Genomic DNA, 18,847 nt, shown 5'->3' on the forward strand with positions numbered 1-18,847 from the left:
GAGAAAAATAAAAGGAGAGGGATGGAGTGGATGTTGCTATTTTATACAGACTGTCAAGAAAGACTTCTCTAAGTAATATTGAAAGAAAGACCTGAGGAGAGTGAGCGAAGCACAGAAGAGTGTTGTAGCAAGAAATAACAGTGGAGGTTCCAAGGAAGAAGCAGAGTGCTTGGCATGTAGGAAGGAGGCCAGAGCAGCCTGTTCAAGGAGGAGGCAGTGAGGTTAGAGCTGCAGTCAGGATTGATCTAGAGCAGGGTTTCTCAGTCGAGGCACTATTAACATTTTGGGCAGGGTTTGTTTGGGGGCTTGTTTGGGGGCTGCTCTATGCATTGTAGGATGTTTAACAGCATCCCTTGCCTCTACCCCCTAGATGCCAGTAGCACCTCCTCCAAGTTGTGGCTACCAAAAATATCTCCCAATTTGCCAAATGTCCCTGGGGGACAAAATCACCCCCAATTTAGAACCACTGATACAGAACCACCTGTCCAAAAGTACTTTGAGATCATGAAAATGTTCCGTATCTGTGTTGTTCAGTACAGTAACCATCAGCCACATGTAGCTGTTGAGCAGCTGTAATGTGGCTAGTACGACCAAGGAACCAAATTTTAAGTTTTATTTGAATTTTAGTTAAATTTTAATAGCCATATGTGGCCAGTGGCTACCGTATTGGATATTGCAGATCTAGAGCCCTGAAGGCCATCGTGACGACTTTGTCTCTTTTACCTGTCTTCATTTGTTATTTTCTCAGTCTCTTACTCCAGACTAGTCACAGTGCTATTTGACTGGGCCCCATGCTGTTTGTTCCTTAAACTTGCCTCTTGCTTTTATTTATTTACTTGAGAGACAGAGCAAGCAAGAGCGAGAGCAGGAGTGGCAGGGAAGGGCAGAGGGAGAGGGAGAAGCAGACTCCTCTGAGCAGGGAGCCTAAGAACACGGGGCTCTGTCCCAGGACCTTAGGATCATGACCTGAGGCAGACACAGACGCTTAACTGACTGAGCCACCCAGGCACCCCCCAAAATTTAGCATTTCTAAGTTCTTACGTGATGTCAATTTTGCTGCTCCAGGGACCACACTGTAAGAATCACTGGTAATAGAAGAAAATGAAACATCAGTCACCTACTCCTACCAGATTTCATCCTTTGTCTCTGAAATCACTAATCGCCCGGCAAGTCTGAATCTCTGTTTGGATATATTAGAGCCACTCATGCTCTGTATTTGCAGGGAAACCTGCATGGCAGAATGAAAACTGCATGGCATTATGGTTTTAGGAGGACACATCTGATTTTTCAATCCCACCTCTCCTGTGTGACTTCAGTCAAGTTATTTAATGTTTTTGAGCCTTGGTTTCTAAAACGCAGTGTTCATATCTGTCTTTGAGTTGTTTTAACAATTAGGGGTCACATATATAAATTAGCTATACATAGTAATTTAGTAAAACAAGAGACATTTCTTCTCCAGTGTGTAGCACTCATAAATAAGGCATGAACCTCTCTCCCACTTTTAGTTTTAACTCCATGTAATATTGGATTGCTGCTCCATTTCACATCTTCATATATAGCCAAAACTTCTGACCCTTTTATTAGTTGATTCTTGAAACCAGTATGGAATTCATATTAAGCTCTGAAAAGCAACCTCATTTGTTTATCTTGGAAGCATACTTAGTAATATTTTATTGATTTCCAGAATTCCTCAAGTCTCAGAAAAGAAAAATGAAAAGTCTAGATAACTCTAATACCTTTATCTAAATACCTCAATACATTTAATAGTTTAAAATCATCTGACCAAAAGTATAGACTGAGAATTCCAGATCTCAGCTCTAGAATGCTTCAGTTAACTTTCTCAGTATTTTTCAAAGCATGTTTGCAGTATGTGCAAATCACTGCACATAGCACCGTCCTTTCATTTGCATTGCTATCATCGCATCAAACAGGGTCTTTTTCTACTTCAGCCCTCTTTTTTTTCTAGTTGCAAATTATAGCAAAAGGTGTAGGGGGTTTTCCTTTGTCAACCAAAAAAGTAGGAGCCCTCATGCCCAAGGACCTCACTTTTAGCTACAGATTAATTGGTTTACATGTTTTCCCACTGAAATGCTTTATAGGAAGTCATCTTCATCAATATTTACACCTTATTTCAAAATGACTTCCCAGTGTTTGTTTTTATTTTGAGTTCCACCAGATGCTCTTCATCTTTGAAAATTTACCAACAGAGATAAATCCATCCACTGTCTTTCATTTAGAGACTTCTGGTATTTGTGTACCTACTAAGTTTGCAGAGGGTACCCAAAATAACTTTAATACCAGTATTCTGTCAAGTTGTAATTCCTGTAATGTGGACGTTAGTTAAAATAATGTCTAAATGTTTTATGTAAACTAGATTTTTCTATTTTAAAATGTTTTAAAAAATTAATAATCTGAATATGGTAATATTAACTGAAATAATTCATTCTCTTAAGAGACATAATAGAAATTATTAACTACATACCTTAAGCCTAATTCCTTTTGAAGCAGTGTGCTACATAAAACTGAACACTTCATTACCAACAAGGACAATGTTTTATTGAACAAGTCTATGTACAGTACAAAAAATTTCTTGAAATGAGACGCTATTGTTGAATTATTGCAGTTCAATGGCTCAGTTTTAATTTGTACTCTTATAAAATGCAAAGTAAAATAATTTAATGTTCAACAAGGAAGCACAAATTTCCTTTCTTGCTGAATCTGTAATATCTTTCACATATTAACAATTCCAAAATGCATATGCAGCATTTAGGCATTCTGAAAAGGTGTTTTACAGTACCAAATAAATTAAAAGATAAACACTATCATCCCTTTTAGGTTTTTCATCCATACAACAGTTTAAACCAAACATGAAAGGAGTACGGCTGAACCTTCAAGTGTGATTTGAAAAGAATCACAAGTTCAATGTTATAAGTTATCTACTCATTATATAATCGGTGGTTTAAAAAAATGAATATGGCTAAAGCCCAAAGTACCAGTGTCCTTGTCCACGGAGATCCCTCTTTTCTGTAATATCTGAGCAGCAAAAATTCAGATTTGCTATTTTCTTGACCTTACTGAAACAGCAGAAAGTTTATAGTTAATATTTTGACGAAATTTTTATTAAAAAAAATGAAAGTTGGTCCATGTAAGATAAGCACATCCTCAAAATAGAAGGAATAGAAAGTAAAAGAGAAGAATCTGAGGAATAAGAAAGCTTCCTTTTCTTCTGACTCCCAAATTAGAACTGTTGGAAGTTTATGCACCCCACAAAAGCAAAGTGATGTCAGCTTATGTTTTATAAGACATAAATAATGAAATGTACACATACTTTCAATAGCAATTATTTGAGAAGTATATAGAGGTTTAGAACAGCATGGCCAAATAAATTTTTATAAAACATACCTTGATTTAATTATATATAAACCGATTTGATCTAAGTGTTTCAGAAACAGTTTTCCCCTAGCAACACAAAAGTAGAAATAAAACCTCAAATTAAAGACAAAATTAACAAGTGGATTATGTTTAAAACATCTTGGTATGAACTGCAGAATGAATGAAAATAATTTGCAGACATGGATTTGTCAAGAGATACAACTTATAAAAATAAAAAGTTAAAAAATGTGATAAAATGTTAAGCTGTAATTTTAAACTTCTGGAAAATGTACAAAGCAGAAATTATATTTCAAAAAAACTTCATTGTCCAAATGAACTAGTTTCCAAACACTCTTCATTACATGATGTATTTTATACTGAACTGAAAAGAACTCAAGTATTATATTTTCAGTATCGGGACGTACAGAAAATGGTTTTTTTGTTTGTTTTTTGAGTTGACCCTAATGGATTTAAAAAGCTGACTGAGTTGTGTTTACTTATGTTATTTAAATGTAAATTCCACAGCCTAATGTAGGCTACACAAACAAAACAAAAACCTTAATCTGATGGAAATGGACTCGTGACTATCAATTGCATAGTAGTGAATGAATAAATAAACTAATAAAATTGGGCAATTTTTTTTTTTGGAGATCTTTCATGACTTAGAAATCCTGATTTAATAAGGTCTGGATGCTACCTTGGAAGAAATGTTCCCTTCCGTAGTGACTGCATTCAAGAAGCTTAATATCCAAAATTTTGTAATCGTAGAATCCAGTAGGATTATCTGCTTTGAACAAAAATGTATCAGTTGGAATAACTGGAATATTTGGTTGACAATGGTACATTAGTAGCTCCATTTTTTAAGAATTTGCCTTTGCATTTTTGTTCATTTTATCCCTGCTATAGATTAACACACTAACAGGTAAAAGAAGGTCTTTAAGCTTCCTCTTTTAGAGAATGTACAAGTGGAACATATCTGAGAGGGTATTTTAAAAAACATTTTGGGTTTTAACAATTCATTTGCCTAGTAAGTTAAAATCTTCCTTAGGAAAATTACTGGTCATCAAGGAATTTAAAGCATCAATATATCTTAACTGTGTTCCTGCTGTGCAAATTTTTGTGTAAATATTTCCTTTTATATATAAAAATTACTATTCAGACCAAATTCATCACTAATAAATAAGAAAGCGTGAGTAGTATGGCTTATTTTAGAATTAACTCTCCTAACTGAATAAAACCAATGAATTCTTGACCTGATTTTAGCTGACATATTTTTTTACAGCCAGTTATTTTTATAGGACTGTACTTAGATAACTCACATTAATGTCTAAAAGGACCTTACTATGAATCATCAAGCAATGTCCTAACACTACTCTATATACAAATAGAAATATCCCAGTGTGCTTATACCATTATTCATTATTCACATTGAGTTATTTGCAATTCAGTGTTTTCCTTCAATTAGATAGCCTTTATGGTCTTAGATTCCTCCCATCTCTCCCCAAAGTTACTGATGGTACTACTTCTATTTGACACTGCTGCCTTTAAATACCATTGGTATTACAAAAATGGAAAGTGGAAGGTTCTATTAAGAGCTTATTAGCAAAGTGTTGTTTTGTTTCCTTTTGTTTTTTAATTTTCAGTGCTGGCATAACATTCATTGAACTCTGTCCTGTCTAATCAATCATCTTGGAAACAAGTTACAATCTTTTATGGATAGCATGGTGATAAATCAAGTTTTATTTTCATGTATCAGTTTCTAAATTATAATAAACCAAATACCAATAGTTCTTTAAACCATGTTTGAAGAGAAGGGAGGACATAATCTGATTATGCATGACAAGAAAACAAATCTCATTTGTAGAATACTTTAAGTTGTTTATTGTAAACCAACCCCCCCCTTTTTTATAATGGATTAACTTTTCCCTTTCTGTAAGGCCATAGCTGGTTTTTCTTTCTGACTAGTTGCCTGAACATGTTTCTCACATAGGTGAAACTGAACATGCTGCATTCATAGTCATCAGCTTTTTAAAAAATGTGGTTTTCTGGATAACTGGTACTTTGGGAGTTCTGTAATAACCCTTTTGGAGTCTAAACCAGCACATCTCCTCTCTGAGTTCATTCTAGAAAATGTGCTTTGTCTTTATCTTTAGTAATCCAAGACCGCTTGAAAATTAAGGCCATCAGGAAAATAGCAAACTGATGATGCAATTTCTTGCAGTGCTTTTTTCACACTACTGCTTGATCGACAGATCTTTCTGAAACATTTTTATCAGGCACCTGTAAAACAGAACATGTCTGTTAATTCAAATTTTATAGTTCAACTGGAATTCTAAGTCAGATTCCTGTTTATACTCTTACTCATTCAAAAAATATTGATATTAGTAGAAAGGCAAGATCTTCTTTTGCTCAATTTTGTCTTTCAATTATTTTCTGGTTCTTTTTCACTTCTGTTTCTGTAAAAGCAGCTCAACTTCACTTGGTTTGTATTCTGGGATGCAAATGAAAAACATGTCCATCACAATTACTTTGTTTTTAAACCTTTTATTACATGAAATTTGGGATGAAGAAATGCCTCAGACACAGTGAATGAGTATGATCAAAGAGTATGAAAAACCGTGTCCAAGTTCTGACTTCCACAAGTTCATAGGCTATACCTATGCAAATTACTTAACTTGTGAAATATCAGTTTGATCTATAAAACAGGAGTAGTAACATCACCTAATAGCGTCTATATGGATTAAAAGAAATAATGTATGGGGTGGTGCTTTATTATCTGTGCTATACAAATGTTAACTTTCTTAACCTCATAAAGATCTATGGCATTTTCTATTTCTACAGATACACCTATTGAGAAGATAGAAGACTTACTTTCATCATCTGAATCAAATCCAAAGAGTGTCTGACATTTCTTTTGTGCAAGGTGAGCCTCAAGTGCTTCTGCATTACAGTAGGTGGTCAGGCATTTGCCACATCTTAATCTTTTCATGGATTTTTTACAAACGTTATCTTGATCAGAACAGGCATCTACTCTGTCAGTCAGAAATTTTCTGCGTTTTGGCATACTAAGGTACCGTTCATCAAGGTAACTGGGAGGCAGTGGTCTGACATATGGCTTTGTTAAAATTAAGCCATATGAAGTATGTTCACTCGTCAGATTTGGTTTGGAAGGTGCCTGAGATACTGGCAGGGTATTATGTTCTTGTGGTACAACACTGGGTAAAACAGAACCGTTTTCTGTCCTGATTCTATTTGTATCAACTTTCAAAGCAGGATCTGACGAAACTAACGGTGTCTGCTCTGTTCCACTGTGTCCATTGACTAAATCACTAACACTACAATTATTTTCAGAATTTGGCTCTATGTCAGGCATCTTTTGGTCTGTCAAGCTTATATCAGAAACAGTGTCATCAGAATGTTCATTTCCATTCTGAACTAAACCATCTGTTTTCTTTTCCATACTTTCTGTACATGTCTTTGGTTCTGTGGAATCTTTCCTTGATTTGCTAGTAGAAACTGGCAGACTAATAGTTTGTTTCTCATTACTAGATGAGTCTTTTTCCTGATGATTAGGATTTGAGTCCGTAAGAACATCCCAAAGAATTGTTTCACTTGGTTGTGCAGATGATTCTGGTGTTTTACTTAAATAGTGCTGAGCCTCATGTTCATATAGCAGAGGAAGATCTTCAAAAAGCTCGTGGCATTCTGGAAAACTACACTGAGCTTGAAATATCCTGTGACTTTTTGTGTGCTGAGCAAGCTGGAAGGGCAACTTAAACGACTCATTGCAATTAAAATGCAAACAAAAGTACACATTTGGATAGCTGTGTCTATTAAGGTGATCTATAAAATGTTGGGAATCTTCAAATTGCCGTTGACAGAATTTGCATTTTCCTTTGCTCCACTTCATGACTGTTTGCCGCACGTTTAAGTCAGTTGGATGTACAGTCCTAGCGTGTTTATTTAGAAATCCAATTCTTTTAAATATTCTGACACAACCAAGAGCAGGACACTTAAAGTTTCCTTCTTGATCTGTGGCATATATGTCTTTTGGATGGCACACAGTTCCATTGATTTTATGAAGTACTGAAGTTTCTTGATTCAGGTCATAATCATCGTCTTCGTAATCACCTTCTTCATCCTCTTCCTCCTCATAGTCATCCTCACATACAGGCAAAGGCTCTGAGACATTATTTAAAGAAGTATCAGGACTTCCATTTTCAATCATGTTTTCGATAACATCTTCTGATACACTTACAGGAATTTCAATGAATTCAGCCACATGTGCAGGGATGACTTCTTTGTTTTCATCACTGGAAGCAGTAATTGTCTCTATTGCCAAATCTTTATTACCAGAATTTCCATTTTCAAATGAAATGAAAGTATCAGAACAATTTATTTCTTCCAAAGCAGGGATTTCCTGATCCTCCTGTTGAGCTGCAGCAATTTGCTGTCTTTGTATTTTCTTAACATGATTCTTTAAATGCTTCTGCATAAGTCCTCTGTTTCTAAATTTCCTACCACATATTACACATGAAAAACTACCCTTTTTCTGATGAGCCTGGGCATGCCTTACGATGTGACCACCTAGAAATTCCTTGTTACATAACATACACCGGTGCCTTGGGACGTTGTGATCTACTTTGGAAACATTAAGAGCCATAAGATTTTTCTTTGTATTAATGTGACCCTTAGGTTGCACTCTAGATACATCATCAGGATCAAGCTCTCCAGTGCTCTGGTCTGTAAGAGAGTCCAGCCCTTCATCTAAACCTCGCTGTTCCACTGCCTTTTTTAGATTACCTATAGAATTTTCCAGTGTACTTTCATTTAGAAATCTAACTGCTGATTTATCACTCAATAATGCTACACAGTTTTTCTTAATCATTACGAAGTTCCAGAATTCGGGATCAAAAAACAATCCCTTTTTCAAAATTGGAAGTAATTCAAAACGAACACGATTTTGAACACTGCTTGTGCCTTCGTTATATTCCTCATCTGGACGTTTGTAAAGCTCTTCAACAGTATGATAAGCTTCCAAGGAGCGCTCAAGAAAAAATATTGAGAGTGCACAAATCCTGAGGATCTCCAAATCATTTGGCAAAAAATGTGCAATTGTTTTATAAATTAAACATTTAGTTTTGGGATCATCATGAAGATCTAGCTGTAGAGCACAACCACATATTTCAACACAAATTTGTAGGCCATCTTCTTCAACCTGGAAAAGGAAAAATATTACTACTAAATACCTTTGTAAAAAAAACTAATATACTTTTATCATTTTAAAATACAACTCTCTGGGATGTCTGGGTGGCTTAGTCGGTTAAGCATCTGCCTTTGCCTCAGGTCATATTCTTAGGGTGCTGGGATCGAGCCCCACATCAGACTCCTTGCTCAGCGGGGAGAGCCTGCTTCTCCCCCTGCCTGCTGCTCTCCTCCTGCTTGTGCTCTCTTTCTCTCTCTCTCTGATAAATAAATAAATAAAATCTTTAAAAAATAAATAAATAAATGAAATACAACTCTGAAATGAAAGCTGAATAGACATAGTATTTCAGATGTGCGGTTTTCCTCAACAGGTAGCCTTGTTTAACTCTTTTTTAATATATAAGTAAATCTTTCTTTTTTAACTTGAGAATAATCTGGAAGAGACAACATTTTAGCTTCCAATTCATTTAATTTTCAAATTTGAAAATTCCTACTAACCATAATACAAAATGCCTCATAACTTATGGTGATTAAGGTTTCTTACAAATCCAGCCCAATTTATTTTAGGTACCAATCTTACATTCTGAGGCAGAAGGTTAAATATATTTAAAGCATTTATCAATTTTAACATTTATCAATGTTAAAAAAAGAACTATATTTTTTTAAAAAACTGCTTACAGAAACTCATAAATCTGCACTAAAAATATTACTTATTAAGTAATATTATTTATCCAAGTAAGAGGAAAAGTGTGGCCCACATGAAGAGGGCAATTACAATCTTTCCAAATCTAATAAAAATCAGAATAATGAACCTACTTGAAAATTATCTGAAAATTATTCAAGCTTTGAAACTTTTTCTGATGACTCAGAGATAACTGCACTTGGGAATTTACTGTCCACCCACCTTAACTCAAATAATAAACAGATTTGGAATGATATAAATGCTTGTTTGAATAGAAAAAGACACAATAATAATGTCTTTAAAAGTGTGTGTGCGTGTGTGTGTGTGTGTGTGCGCGTGCGTGTGTACTGCCTGCATCTGGTATACTATAGATGACAGGGAGGAACACTACCTTGCCAGCCTCATGTCTTCATCGTCTCTTACACACTGTGTAACCCTATTTAATTACTTACAGTTCTACAAGCAGACCTTAATTTTGCATATCATAATCCCACTTTATCTAGCTAGTAAATTCCTATTTCTTATTCATTTGCTAAGAATCAGTTTTTTTTTTTTTTAAAGATTTTATTTATTTATTTGACAGAGATAGAGACAGTCAGCGAGAGAGGAAACACAAGCAGGGCGAGTAGGAGAGGAAGAAGCAGGCTCATAACGGAGGAGCCTGATGTGGGGCTCGATCCCATAACGCGGGGATCACGCCCTGAGCCGAAGGCAAACGCTTAACCGCTGTGCCACCCAGGCGCCCCTGCTAAGAATCAGTTTTACCCTGAAAGTTTTTCTCCCCATTCATTCTGGCCCCAGCCCTGGGGCAGAGTTAAACATTCTCTATTCTTTCCACTGAGAATAGTTATACTTATTTATAAAAACCACATACATAATTGTTTTGTAACTGTGTATACCCTACCCCCTGACTTTGAATTTTTAAATCACAAAGACAGTATCTCATTTTTTGTATCCTCCTATCATTAGCATAGAAGTCGGCATATAGTGACCTTTGAATAAATGTTTGCAAATGTGAATGGGAGCAGGTCTATTCTATTGACTTTAGCTTCCTCCTGTAAATCCATCATTTCAGCTTGGAATCCTTTTCTGAATTCAAATTTCTTATTTCTGATTATCTGTTATAATTAGATATTTCCATCTAGATTTTCCAGATAGTGAATTCAAAATTCACTGCTTCAAGAACAGAATTCCTTCTCTTTCTCCTAAGTTCTATCTACATCCTCTGTCTTAACTCACGAAATTATCATGTACCCAGTTGCCCAAATCTGAAAATTTTAAGATCGTCACAAAATGTAACAGGCTACTTCCTTACCTGAAATCCTTCAACAATTCTAGTATATTTATAGGCTGAAGCTCTAATTTTCAGTGCAGCATGCAAGGCCCTGAAGGATTTCCAACAACCACCCCCCACTCCACAACTTCCTGCAGTCTCTCTGATTAGCCTCATCTCCCACACACCTCCCCACATTCCTCCTACCCTATTAATGCCGATAGAGAGTTGTGAGAAAAACAAGTAATACAATGAGGCAAAAATGCTCTGAAAAGCACAAAATCCTCTACATGTTAGTATTATCCTCCTCTATCATTCAAAACCCAGCTGAAAGCATCTTCCTCTGTGAAGCCTTTACAGATATGCCATCTGTAATGTCTCATTCTTCTGAACTCACACAGCATTGTTTGTGCCTCTTTTCACAGTCCTGGGCATATAAATGATCTATTCTATCAGTAAAGATGTTTTTAGCAGAGTATAAAGAGTTAAGCACATTTTTAATATTTATTTCATCTTTGTATTTTTCCTCTTATATTCTCAGGTTGACTAGATGTGAAAATAAGAAAGCTTTATGATAACTGGATGACCTTCACCTATATTGAAAAATTTCTATAACAAAAAATCTTTCAACTTGTGGTGCAAATAAGAATCCTATGTAAAAAACATATATGGATACATTTTATTTTTTTTAAGTTTTATAGGTGATTCTATGCACTTCAAATGTTGAAAAGGATTCTATAGCATAGTTTGGTTTCTTTTCCCTTTTTGATGTGCGTAGAGGTTAACTTTGACAATGCATCTGAATGACATTTCACTATTTAATAATGAAGCCATGAATGCAGTTAGTAAAATAAATAGGAAATTTATAAAATTCTCTGAGTACAATGCTGCTAACTTTATATCATAGAGATATAATCACTACATGGTCATATATCTAATGAGTGACAGATACTGTGATAAATGCATAAATATATAAGAAAAATTAAAATATATTATTTAATGGATGCCTCCTGTATATTTAAAAGTAACCCATATAAAGATTCAGCTAAATGGAACTACCTAAAATGTAGGATAGCTTTATCTTTCTTACCTTTGTATTCAAAGTTCTGTTAATATTTGAGGGTGAAAAAATTAAAGGATCTGTAGGATCCCATTTCATGTCAATGTAAGAGTCATGTGCAACTGTACCCACTTTTAAGTGACCCATGAAGACCTTACTTCAAAACTATTTTTAAAAACAGGTAATGGATTTCACTATTACTTTAAATACTCTAAAAATTTGTCAGGTTTCAAAAATGCTTCAAAATTCATTGTTCCTTTTTACCTGAATACCAGACTTAAAACTATGAACTATATTTTTCTGTAAAAGTGAGCAGGTATTACCTATAGATATACAAAATTCATTTGCAAATAACTTAAGATTCTACAAACATAATATATGGAGAATGTGGCCTTAAAATCCTCCTTCCCTTCAAATAAATTTTATCATAAAAGATTCACGTTTTGGTGAAGTATCATTTAAACTTAATTTAAAATTGAGGGACAAAGGTATCCTATTTACCTCATCTTTAATGATTTTCATGAAAGGAAATATGACTCTCACATTAGTTGCTGTTCTTAAAAGCTGGTAGCATTGATCTACAAAAACTTGTTTTGAAGGATTAGACTTAAGCTGAAGTTTACTCCATATGAAAATCAACTCCCTGTAAATGAGAAAAAAAGAGAAATATCAAAAATACAGTTTATTCAAATACAGATATTAGCTCTCTTTTACTGATTCTCTAAGTACCCTGGCTGGGGTGTATACAAAGTGGGCATTAATGGATATTACGTTAACCTCTGAGCTACTTCTGCTGTGTGGGACTAAGAGAAGCTGGGGGGAAAAGAGAGATCAGAATCTTACAGTGGTAAGGAATGAGTTCCAATCATATGCTGACAAACCTAAGCACCTCTAGTACATAACAAATTCTAATCCCTATGTATCAATATTAATGATACTACTTTAAAAAAATAAACTTTGGTCCTTAATACCTACTTGTAAATTTAGAAATCAGTTTTGTACACTTTCTGCAAAGAAACCCAAAGTACTATAGGTTAAAAGTGTAAGATATTATAGTACAGATTCTGAAATTTTATGTTTAAGATCATCTGCTTATCCATTAAGATGGAATACTTTTAAACAGACAAGCTATGGACCATTTAAAGTATTTCACAGGTAGATTCTTTTCTAAAACACAGCCAATGTTATTAGACAGACAAGGTGGGTGCAGGGGGTTTTGAGACAAAGGAAATCATAAGATAGAACTGATATATTTAGAAATCACAAATTGTAACTCTTTAAAATGTGTCAAGTGACATAAAGCATCATAATCTAAAAACTATTCAAATAATTGATAAAATTTTTTTAAAGTAATTTACTGAGGATATACTTTGAGCCCAACACATACAGCTATTAAGTCTAAGGACAGCATGACTACTATCATGAAGGTGCCACACAGTCTACTTAGACAATACAGAAAACACAAAAGAAAAAATGATAGCAAGCAGCAGAGAAGAAATAAAACCAAAATTCTACTTCCATTTCCTTCTGGGTATTCATAAGTTACAGTCACAACTCTATTTTGCATACATAAAAAAGCTCACCAGGTTACACTCCTTGTTCCCAAATCTCTAGCTCTGACTTCTTTCCCAATTTCCATGCCTGGGTATTTCAATTTAGATTGCTATCACCAGAACCCACTTAGAACGAGTAATACTCCCGCAAAACTGATTATCTTTTCCTAGGTCAGTCAATGACACTAAACATTCCTCAAACCTGTTTGGTTCTAATCTGTTTATTTCCCATAGCCTATGTATTTCAATTACATTTTTGCTCACAACCATACCAGGCTTTCTCAGTGCTACCACCTTAGGTGCTCTAATCTTACATATGTACTTCTACAGGGGTTGCTAAACTGATCTGTTCCCAGACTTTCAAATCATTTCATTCAGTGTATCCCATATGTCATGTAGTATTAATAGCAACAAAAATATGGGTTTTGGGGTCAGAAGGATAGGATTTTAATCCTGTGTACTCTTCGAGGTTAATTAGTTAATGTGCTTTGTTGATTCTCATTTTGTTTATGCTAATTTACTGTACTTGGAAAGTACCTCATTTCTAAGATAAGCTTATCTTCAAAGTCCAATATCAAGTAACTTCTTCCTGAATGCCTTCATAAATACCCCCACACTAAAGTGACAACTACTTCAGAACAGATCTTATCCCTCTGGTTGATTTCATGCCTTTCATATGTTTCCTTGTTGATATTCTGTAGGTCCTGTTCCCCTAACTATTACTACATTGTAAATCTCAATGACACATTATATAGTAGTGGCAAGAACATGTGACTGGGAATAAGAGACTCTCAATAAGACATTATACACTGGTGTGATATTACCCAGTTCACAGTGAGCCACCTTTCTCTGTGAAGTAGCCCTAACTACACAAGGTTGGAACCCCAGTGGCCATGTTTCCTCTGTGAACCTCCTCACCATCCTTAAGATATTAAATTAAGGGTAGGCAACTGACCCCAGTTAGGCCAGTCAGAGTCCCTGGAATGTTGTCAACTCTAAACTATGAAGGCTGGAGACTGTTGACATTCTTTCCAGTCTACAACAGGAAAGAATGAAGTAAACTGGCAGAAAAGAGAAATCAGTGTCCCTGGTAGCAGTTTTATTTGGGGACCTATTATATCTCTGCCCCCCCTTTTTTGGTCATACCCCAGTATTTTTTCCATGTACAATACCTTTTCCCTAAACTAATTAGACATAGGATGCTATCACTTGCACATTGACTAGTATAAATCCCAACCCCATTTTGTTACTACCTATGTGGCTTTTATCTCTTTTATCCACAGTTTTCTTACACATAAAAAGAATTGACAAAGGTAAGTAAAAACACCTAGGTGAAATATCTAGTATATACCAATGTTTAATAAATCACTGATTTCCTATATTCTTTCCTTATCTTTATAGTCTTAATAGTACCAAGCAGTGAGATTTATTCAATAAATATTTGGTAGTTAATAAACTGGTAAAAAAAAAAAAAATGTATCCCTAAATGCTAAGAGCATTTAGAAGGAGTCTCTTGAAGAAATGTATTAAGGGAAACTTAGACATTAGGGGAATGTATTAAGGGAAACTTAGACATTCTAAGGGGTATTTTATGAACAAAGGGATGAGGTAGAAGGCAAGAAGATTAACTGTTTAGGAAGACATACCATATCTCTGCAACAGATTTAAAGAGAAAAAAAATGGTAGTTGGAAGTTATGGGAGGTTATTCCATTGCATTCAATTTTATACAGATGAGTGTTTAACATATTAGAAATGTATATATTCTCCAACTTGCTCCAAAGAATAATTTGAGACTCCTAATAGACATCCTTAGGATACAGTATTATTATTATTTTTTATTTTTTGAAGAGAGAGATCTTATTTCCCTTTGTCTCTGTTAAATCAAGATGAAACCTGGTGAACAAAATGTAATCTCAAGATCCTCATAAATTTGCCAGGAAAGGGCTACCAATATGGATTTAAGCTTTCTAGAAAGCAAAGCAGAAATCTCAGGATATGGTTATGAAGCTCTATTTTTGACTGAATTTACAAAAGGGTTCTCAGGTTTTACTTATACAATGGATTTTGAAGGAAAACAAAATACCCTGAAAACAAATGATAGTCTTCTTTGCTTATTAGCAAACACTGTTTATGAAGTTTACATTTTCTTTTCAAACAGAGGGTCCTTTAGAAAACACAGTACCTATATGGTATATAAACACATTTCCCAGGTAACTAACTACTAATAAAATCATCAACAAGTTGCAGAGAATGCAGGCTATAACAAGATCTGCAGCCACCCTTACAACATAGATTTTTTAAATATATATTTGACCTATATACAGTAAGTAGTATTTAATAGTAGAGGCTGTGAGTCAGGCTGCCTGGATATGAATCCTGGCTTCATTATTTTCTAGTTTCATGGCTTAGGCTTAACAGTATCTACCCCATAAGATTATTGGAATAATAAAAGAAGGCATATACAAAATATAGCCTACAGAAAGCACTCAGTAGATATTAGTAGCTGCTGTTATTATTACTAGTATTTGTTATTAGCAATAGTGAGAGAAATGGGGTTGGTAACTTGATCCACTGGCTTCAGATAGAGCAAAACTGAACTGTGGATCAGGTTCTGTCCACAGAAAGGGGAGATAAGGTTAAGCTTGTTCATAGGGAAGGCCAAAATTAAACAGACGACACAGACCCTAGAGACTGGAAAGAATCCTGCTCTTCAATTACGGTGAAAATCAATCTTTAGAAGCAAGAAAAAAGGACCCCAGCAATTCAGAAATATAGAGGAGAGGTAGAAGAAATAAGAGAGCAGGCAATCAGAACTCCGCCTACTCAGAAGGAAAGATAAAGGAACAGTTAGGCAGCTGGGAGTTGCATACCCAGCTTCTATTCTTAGAGGGTGCCAGTGGCTGGGGGCAGGAAAGACAGGCACTCTTCTGTTTTTAAGGTCCCTCCCTAGAGAGTAAAATGGTTAGCCAAAAGAAGAAAATAAAATATCTTCTTGGTCTTTTTGTTTCTTTGTTTATACTTGAGATTCCAATATACTTATGAGTATATTAAAATGAAAAGGCTAAAGATATCCTGTTTAAATAGCTTAATATAGCCAAAGTCAGAACATTCCTTTCCTCCTTTCCCCACAGGAAAAGATCTACTATAATAGTTATGACTATATTCTGTTTCAGAATAACTACATATCAAGAAATGATAATACCTTAGGGGCACCTGGGTGGCTCAGTCGGTTAAGCGCCCGACTCTTGATTTCGGCCCAAGTCATGATCTCAGGGTTGTGAGACTGAGCCATGGGTTGGCATGGAGTCTGCTTGAGAGTCTCTCTCTCCCTCTCCCTCTGCCCCCCACCTCCCCCTCTCTAAAAAAAAAAAAAAAAAGAAAGACATGATAATACTTTAAAAACTATTTAAAATTGTATGTCTTACCACTGTCTCTTGATCCCCTCTATTTGAAATTCCAATTTACATGGTAAACTTTTTAACACAAATTTGCAATAATTTAACTAAAAGTATACTCCTCTAGAAGATAAGGCCAGTAGTTTCTAGACCCAGCTCTGCTACTAATTAGCTATTTGTATCTCTGAGTCTGAAAATTTTAATCTATAAAATAAAAATATTAAATGAGTATCATTAAATCCATCAAGCTATTGTTTTAAATATTTAAGAATTTAGGTCCAAGATGGCGACATAGGGAGACCCTGAACTCAGCTTCTCCAGGGACACACCAAATCTATACTCATTTATAGAGCAATTCCTCCTGAAGAACTGAGGACTGACTGAACAACTTCTGCAAACAAAAGATAGGGAGACCACATAGAGAACAGCAAGAAAGATGGAGACACGGTAACAGGGGAACCCCCACTCCCAACGCTGGCACTGCAGTGGGGAGGGGTAGTACTGAGGGTCTGTGAGCAGATTCATCTGTCCTGAGAAGCGCACGCGCGAGCGCGCGCACACACACACACACACACACACACACACAGAAAGCTGCAGTTTAAAAGGGCAACTAGAATGTAAGGGATCTAGCCCTAGAACTCTGCCAAACGTCAGGGAGACTGCTGGAACTCTCTCTAAGTCAGTGAAGCTGTCAAGCACCACAGTTTACATTCCCCATCCACCTTGACAGTATGGATAGAAGCATAGTCTGGGCACCCTGCTGCCTCAGTAAGCCCTGGTCCTCTACCCATACCAGCTGCAACTGTCCCACTGGCAGCCCTAGTATAGTGCCCACCAGGACACCTGTAGTCAGTGTTCACTATAGCTCTAGACTACTTGACAAGGTTAACACAGGCACAAAGCACCCTGAAATACTCCAGGCCCACACTACTTCAGCTCCAGACAACCTGCCAGGGCACACCTGGAGCAGAGCATCCCAGGGCACTGTAGTCCACACTTGCTTCTGCTCTGGCTGCCCCATGAGGGCAACCCCCTACACAGAGTATCCCAGGACACCCCAGCCTGTACCCACTTTATCATCTGCTGTCACCCTCAACACAGGAGAGCCCTGGGACCATCCTGCACCCACTTCAGCTTCAGCTGTTCTGCCAGTGTACCTGCGGTGCAGAGAACCCCAGCACCACCCCAGCCCACATGCACTTCAGCTCTGGCCTTCCCAACAGCATGGCCCCAGTACACAGCGGGCCAGCCACAGCTCTAGCTAGCTTGCCAAAGTCACCAGGCACACACAATCTACACAGGAGATGACCGTACACAAGATCATTCCTTCAAGTGTACAAGTAGCTGTTCCACCTAATTCACAGAAACAAAAACAAAGTGAAGCAAATGAGGAGACAGAGGAATATGCTCCAAATGAAAGAATAAGAAAAAAACCTCAGAAAAAGAGCTAAATGAAACAGAAAAGTGATCCACCTGATAAAGAGTTCAAAGAAATGGTCATAAATATGCTCACCAGACTGGAGAGAAGAGTGGATGAACTCAGTGAGAACTTCATCAAAGAAATAGAAAATATAAAAACCAATCAGAGTTGAAAAGTGCAAAAACTAAAGTGAAAAATACACTAGCGGGAATCAGCAGATTAGTGAATGCAGAAGAGATCAGCAGCCTGAAAGACAGGATAATGGAAAGCACCCAAGCTGAAGAGCAAAAAGAGAAAAGAATTTTAAAAAACGAGGATGGGTTAAGGGATGTCTTAGATAACACCAAGCAAACACACATTTACATTATAGAGGTCCGAGAAGGAGGAGTGAAAGGGGCAGAAAACTTACATGAGGCAATAATAGCTGACAACATCCAGGTTCAGGAGGCACAGAGAGTTTGAAACAAGATGAACCCAAGGAGGTCCACACCACTACACATAATAATTAAAATGTCAAAGAGGAAAGATAAAAAAGTATAGTTCCTTACCCAGAAATACGCAATTAAAAGCTCTGAGAGTAGGCATGAAAACCTGCATTAAATAACAAGCCCTCTGTGTGACTTTATGCTTACTGAAGTTTTTAAAGAGCTACTTGATACTAGAATGACAGATTATAAATTCCTTAAGATTGCTTAATGCATGTACCAATTTATAATTGTGTGTGTATATGGTGGGGTTGAGGAGCGATGGATGGGGTAGAAGAGTACTAAAGTATGCTAGTGTATAGTCTGGGAACTAGTTATGAAAATGACAATTTTCTTGAGGTGGAGAGTATGGCTATCAGGACAGCAGAGAGAAGATATATGAACAAGCATTGGTGACTGAA

General features: G+C 36.1%; 1 protein-coding gene and 1 long non-coding RNA gene across 3 annotated transcripts in view; one reads left to right on the forward strand and one right to left on the reverse strand.

Annotated features, from left to right (window-relative positions):
• Positions 1 to 2,534: 2,534 nt before the first annotated feature.
• ZNF654 (zinc finger protein 654) overlaps positions 2,535 to 18,847 on the reverse strand; it is an 84,258-nt gene continuing 67,945 nt past the window's right edge. Inside the window, exons 7-9 of one of the 2 annotated variants that reach the window (XM_026490634.4) lie at positions 12,094 to 12,235; positions 6,244 to 8,590; positions 2,535 to 5,652 (exon numbers count right to left, since the gene is read on the reverse strand). In XM_026490634.4, the coding sequence (XP_026346419.1) occupies positions 5,645 to 5,652; positions 6,244 to 8,590; positions 12,094 to 12,235 (2,497 nt within the window). In that variant the 3' untranslated portion in view covers positions 2,535 to 5,644. Of the gene's footprint in view, positions 8,591 to 12,093; positions 12,236 to 18,847 lie in introns of both variants that reach the window. The other variant, XM_026490591.4, reaches the window with a different exon arrangement.
• Positions 6,092 to 18,847, forward strand: part of LOC130542676 (uncharacterized) — a 54,821-nt gene continuing 42,065 nt past the window's right edge. Inside the window, exon 1 of the long non-coding RNA XR_008957377.1 lies at positions 6,092 to 6,295. This is a non-coding gene — a long non-coding RNA (uncharacterized LOC130542676). The remainder of the gene's footprint in view (positions 6,296 to 18,847) is intronic.

Source organism: Ursus arctos, unplaced genomic scaffold (assembly GCF_023065955.2).
Source record: "Ursus arctos isolate Adak ecotype North America unplaced genomic scaffold, UrsArc2.0 scaffold_4, whole genome shotgun sequence".
NCBI lineage: Eukaryota > Metazoa > Chordata > Mammalia > Carnivora > Ursidae > Ursus > Ursus arctos.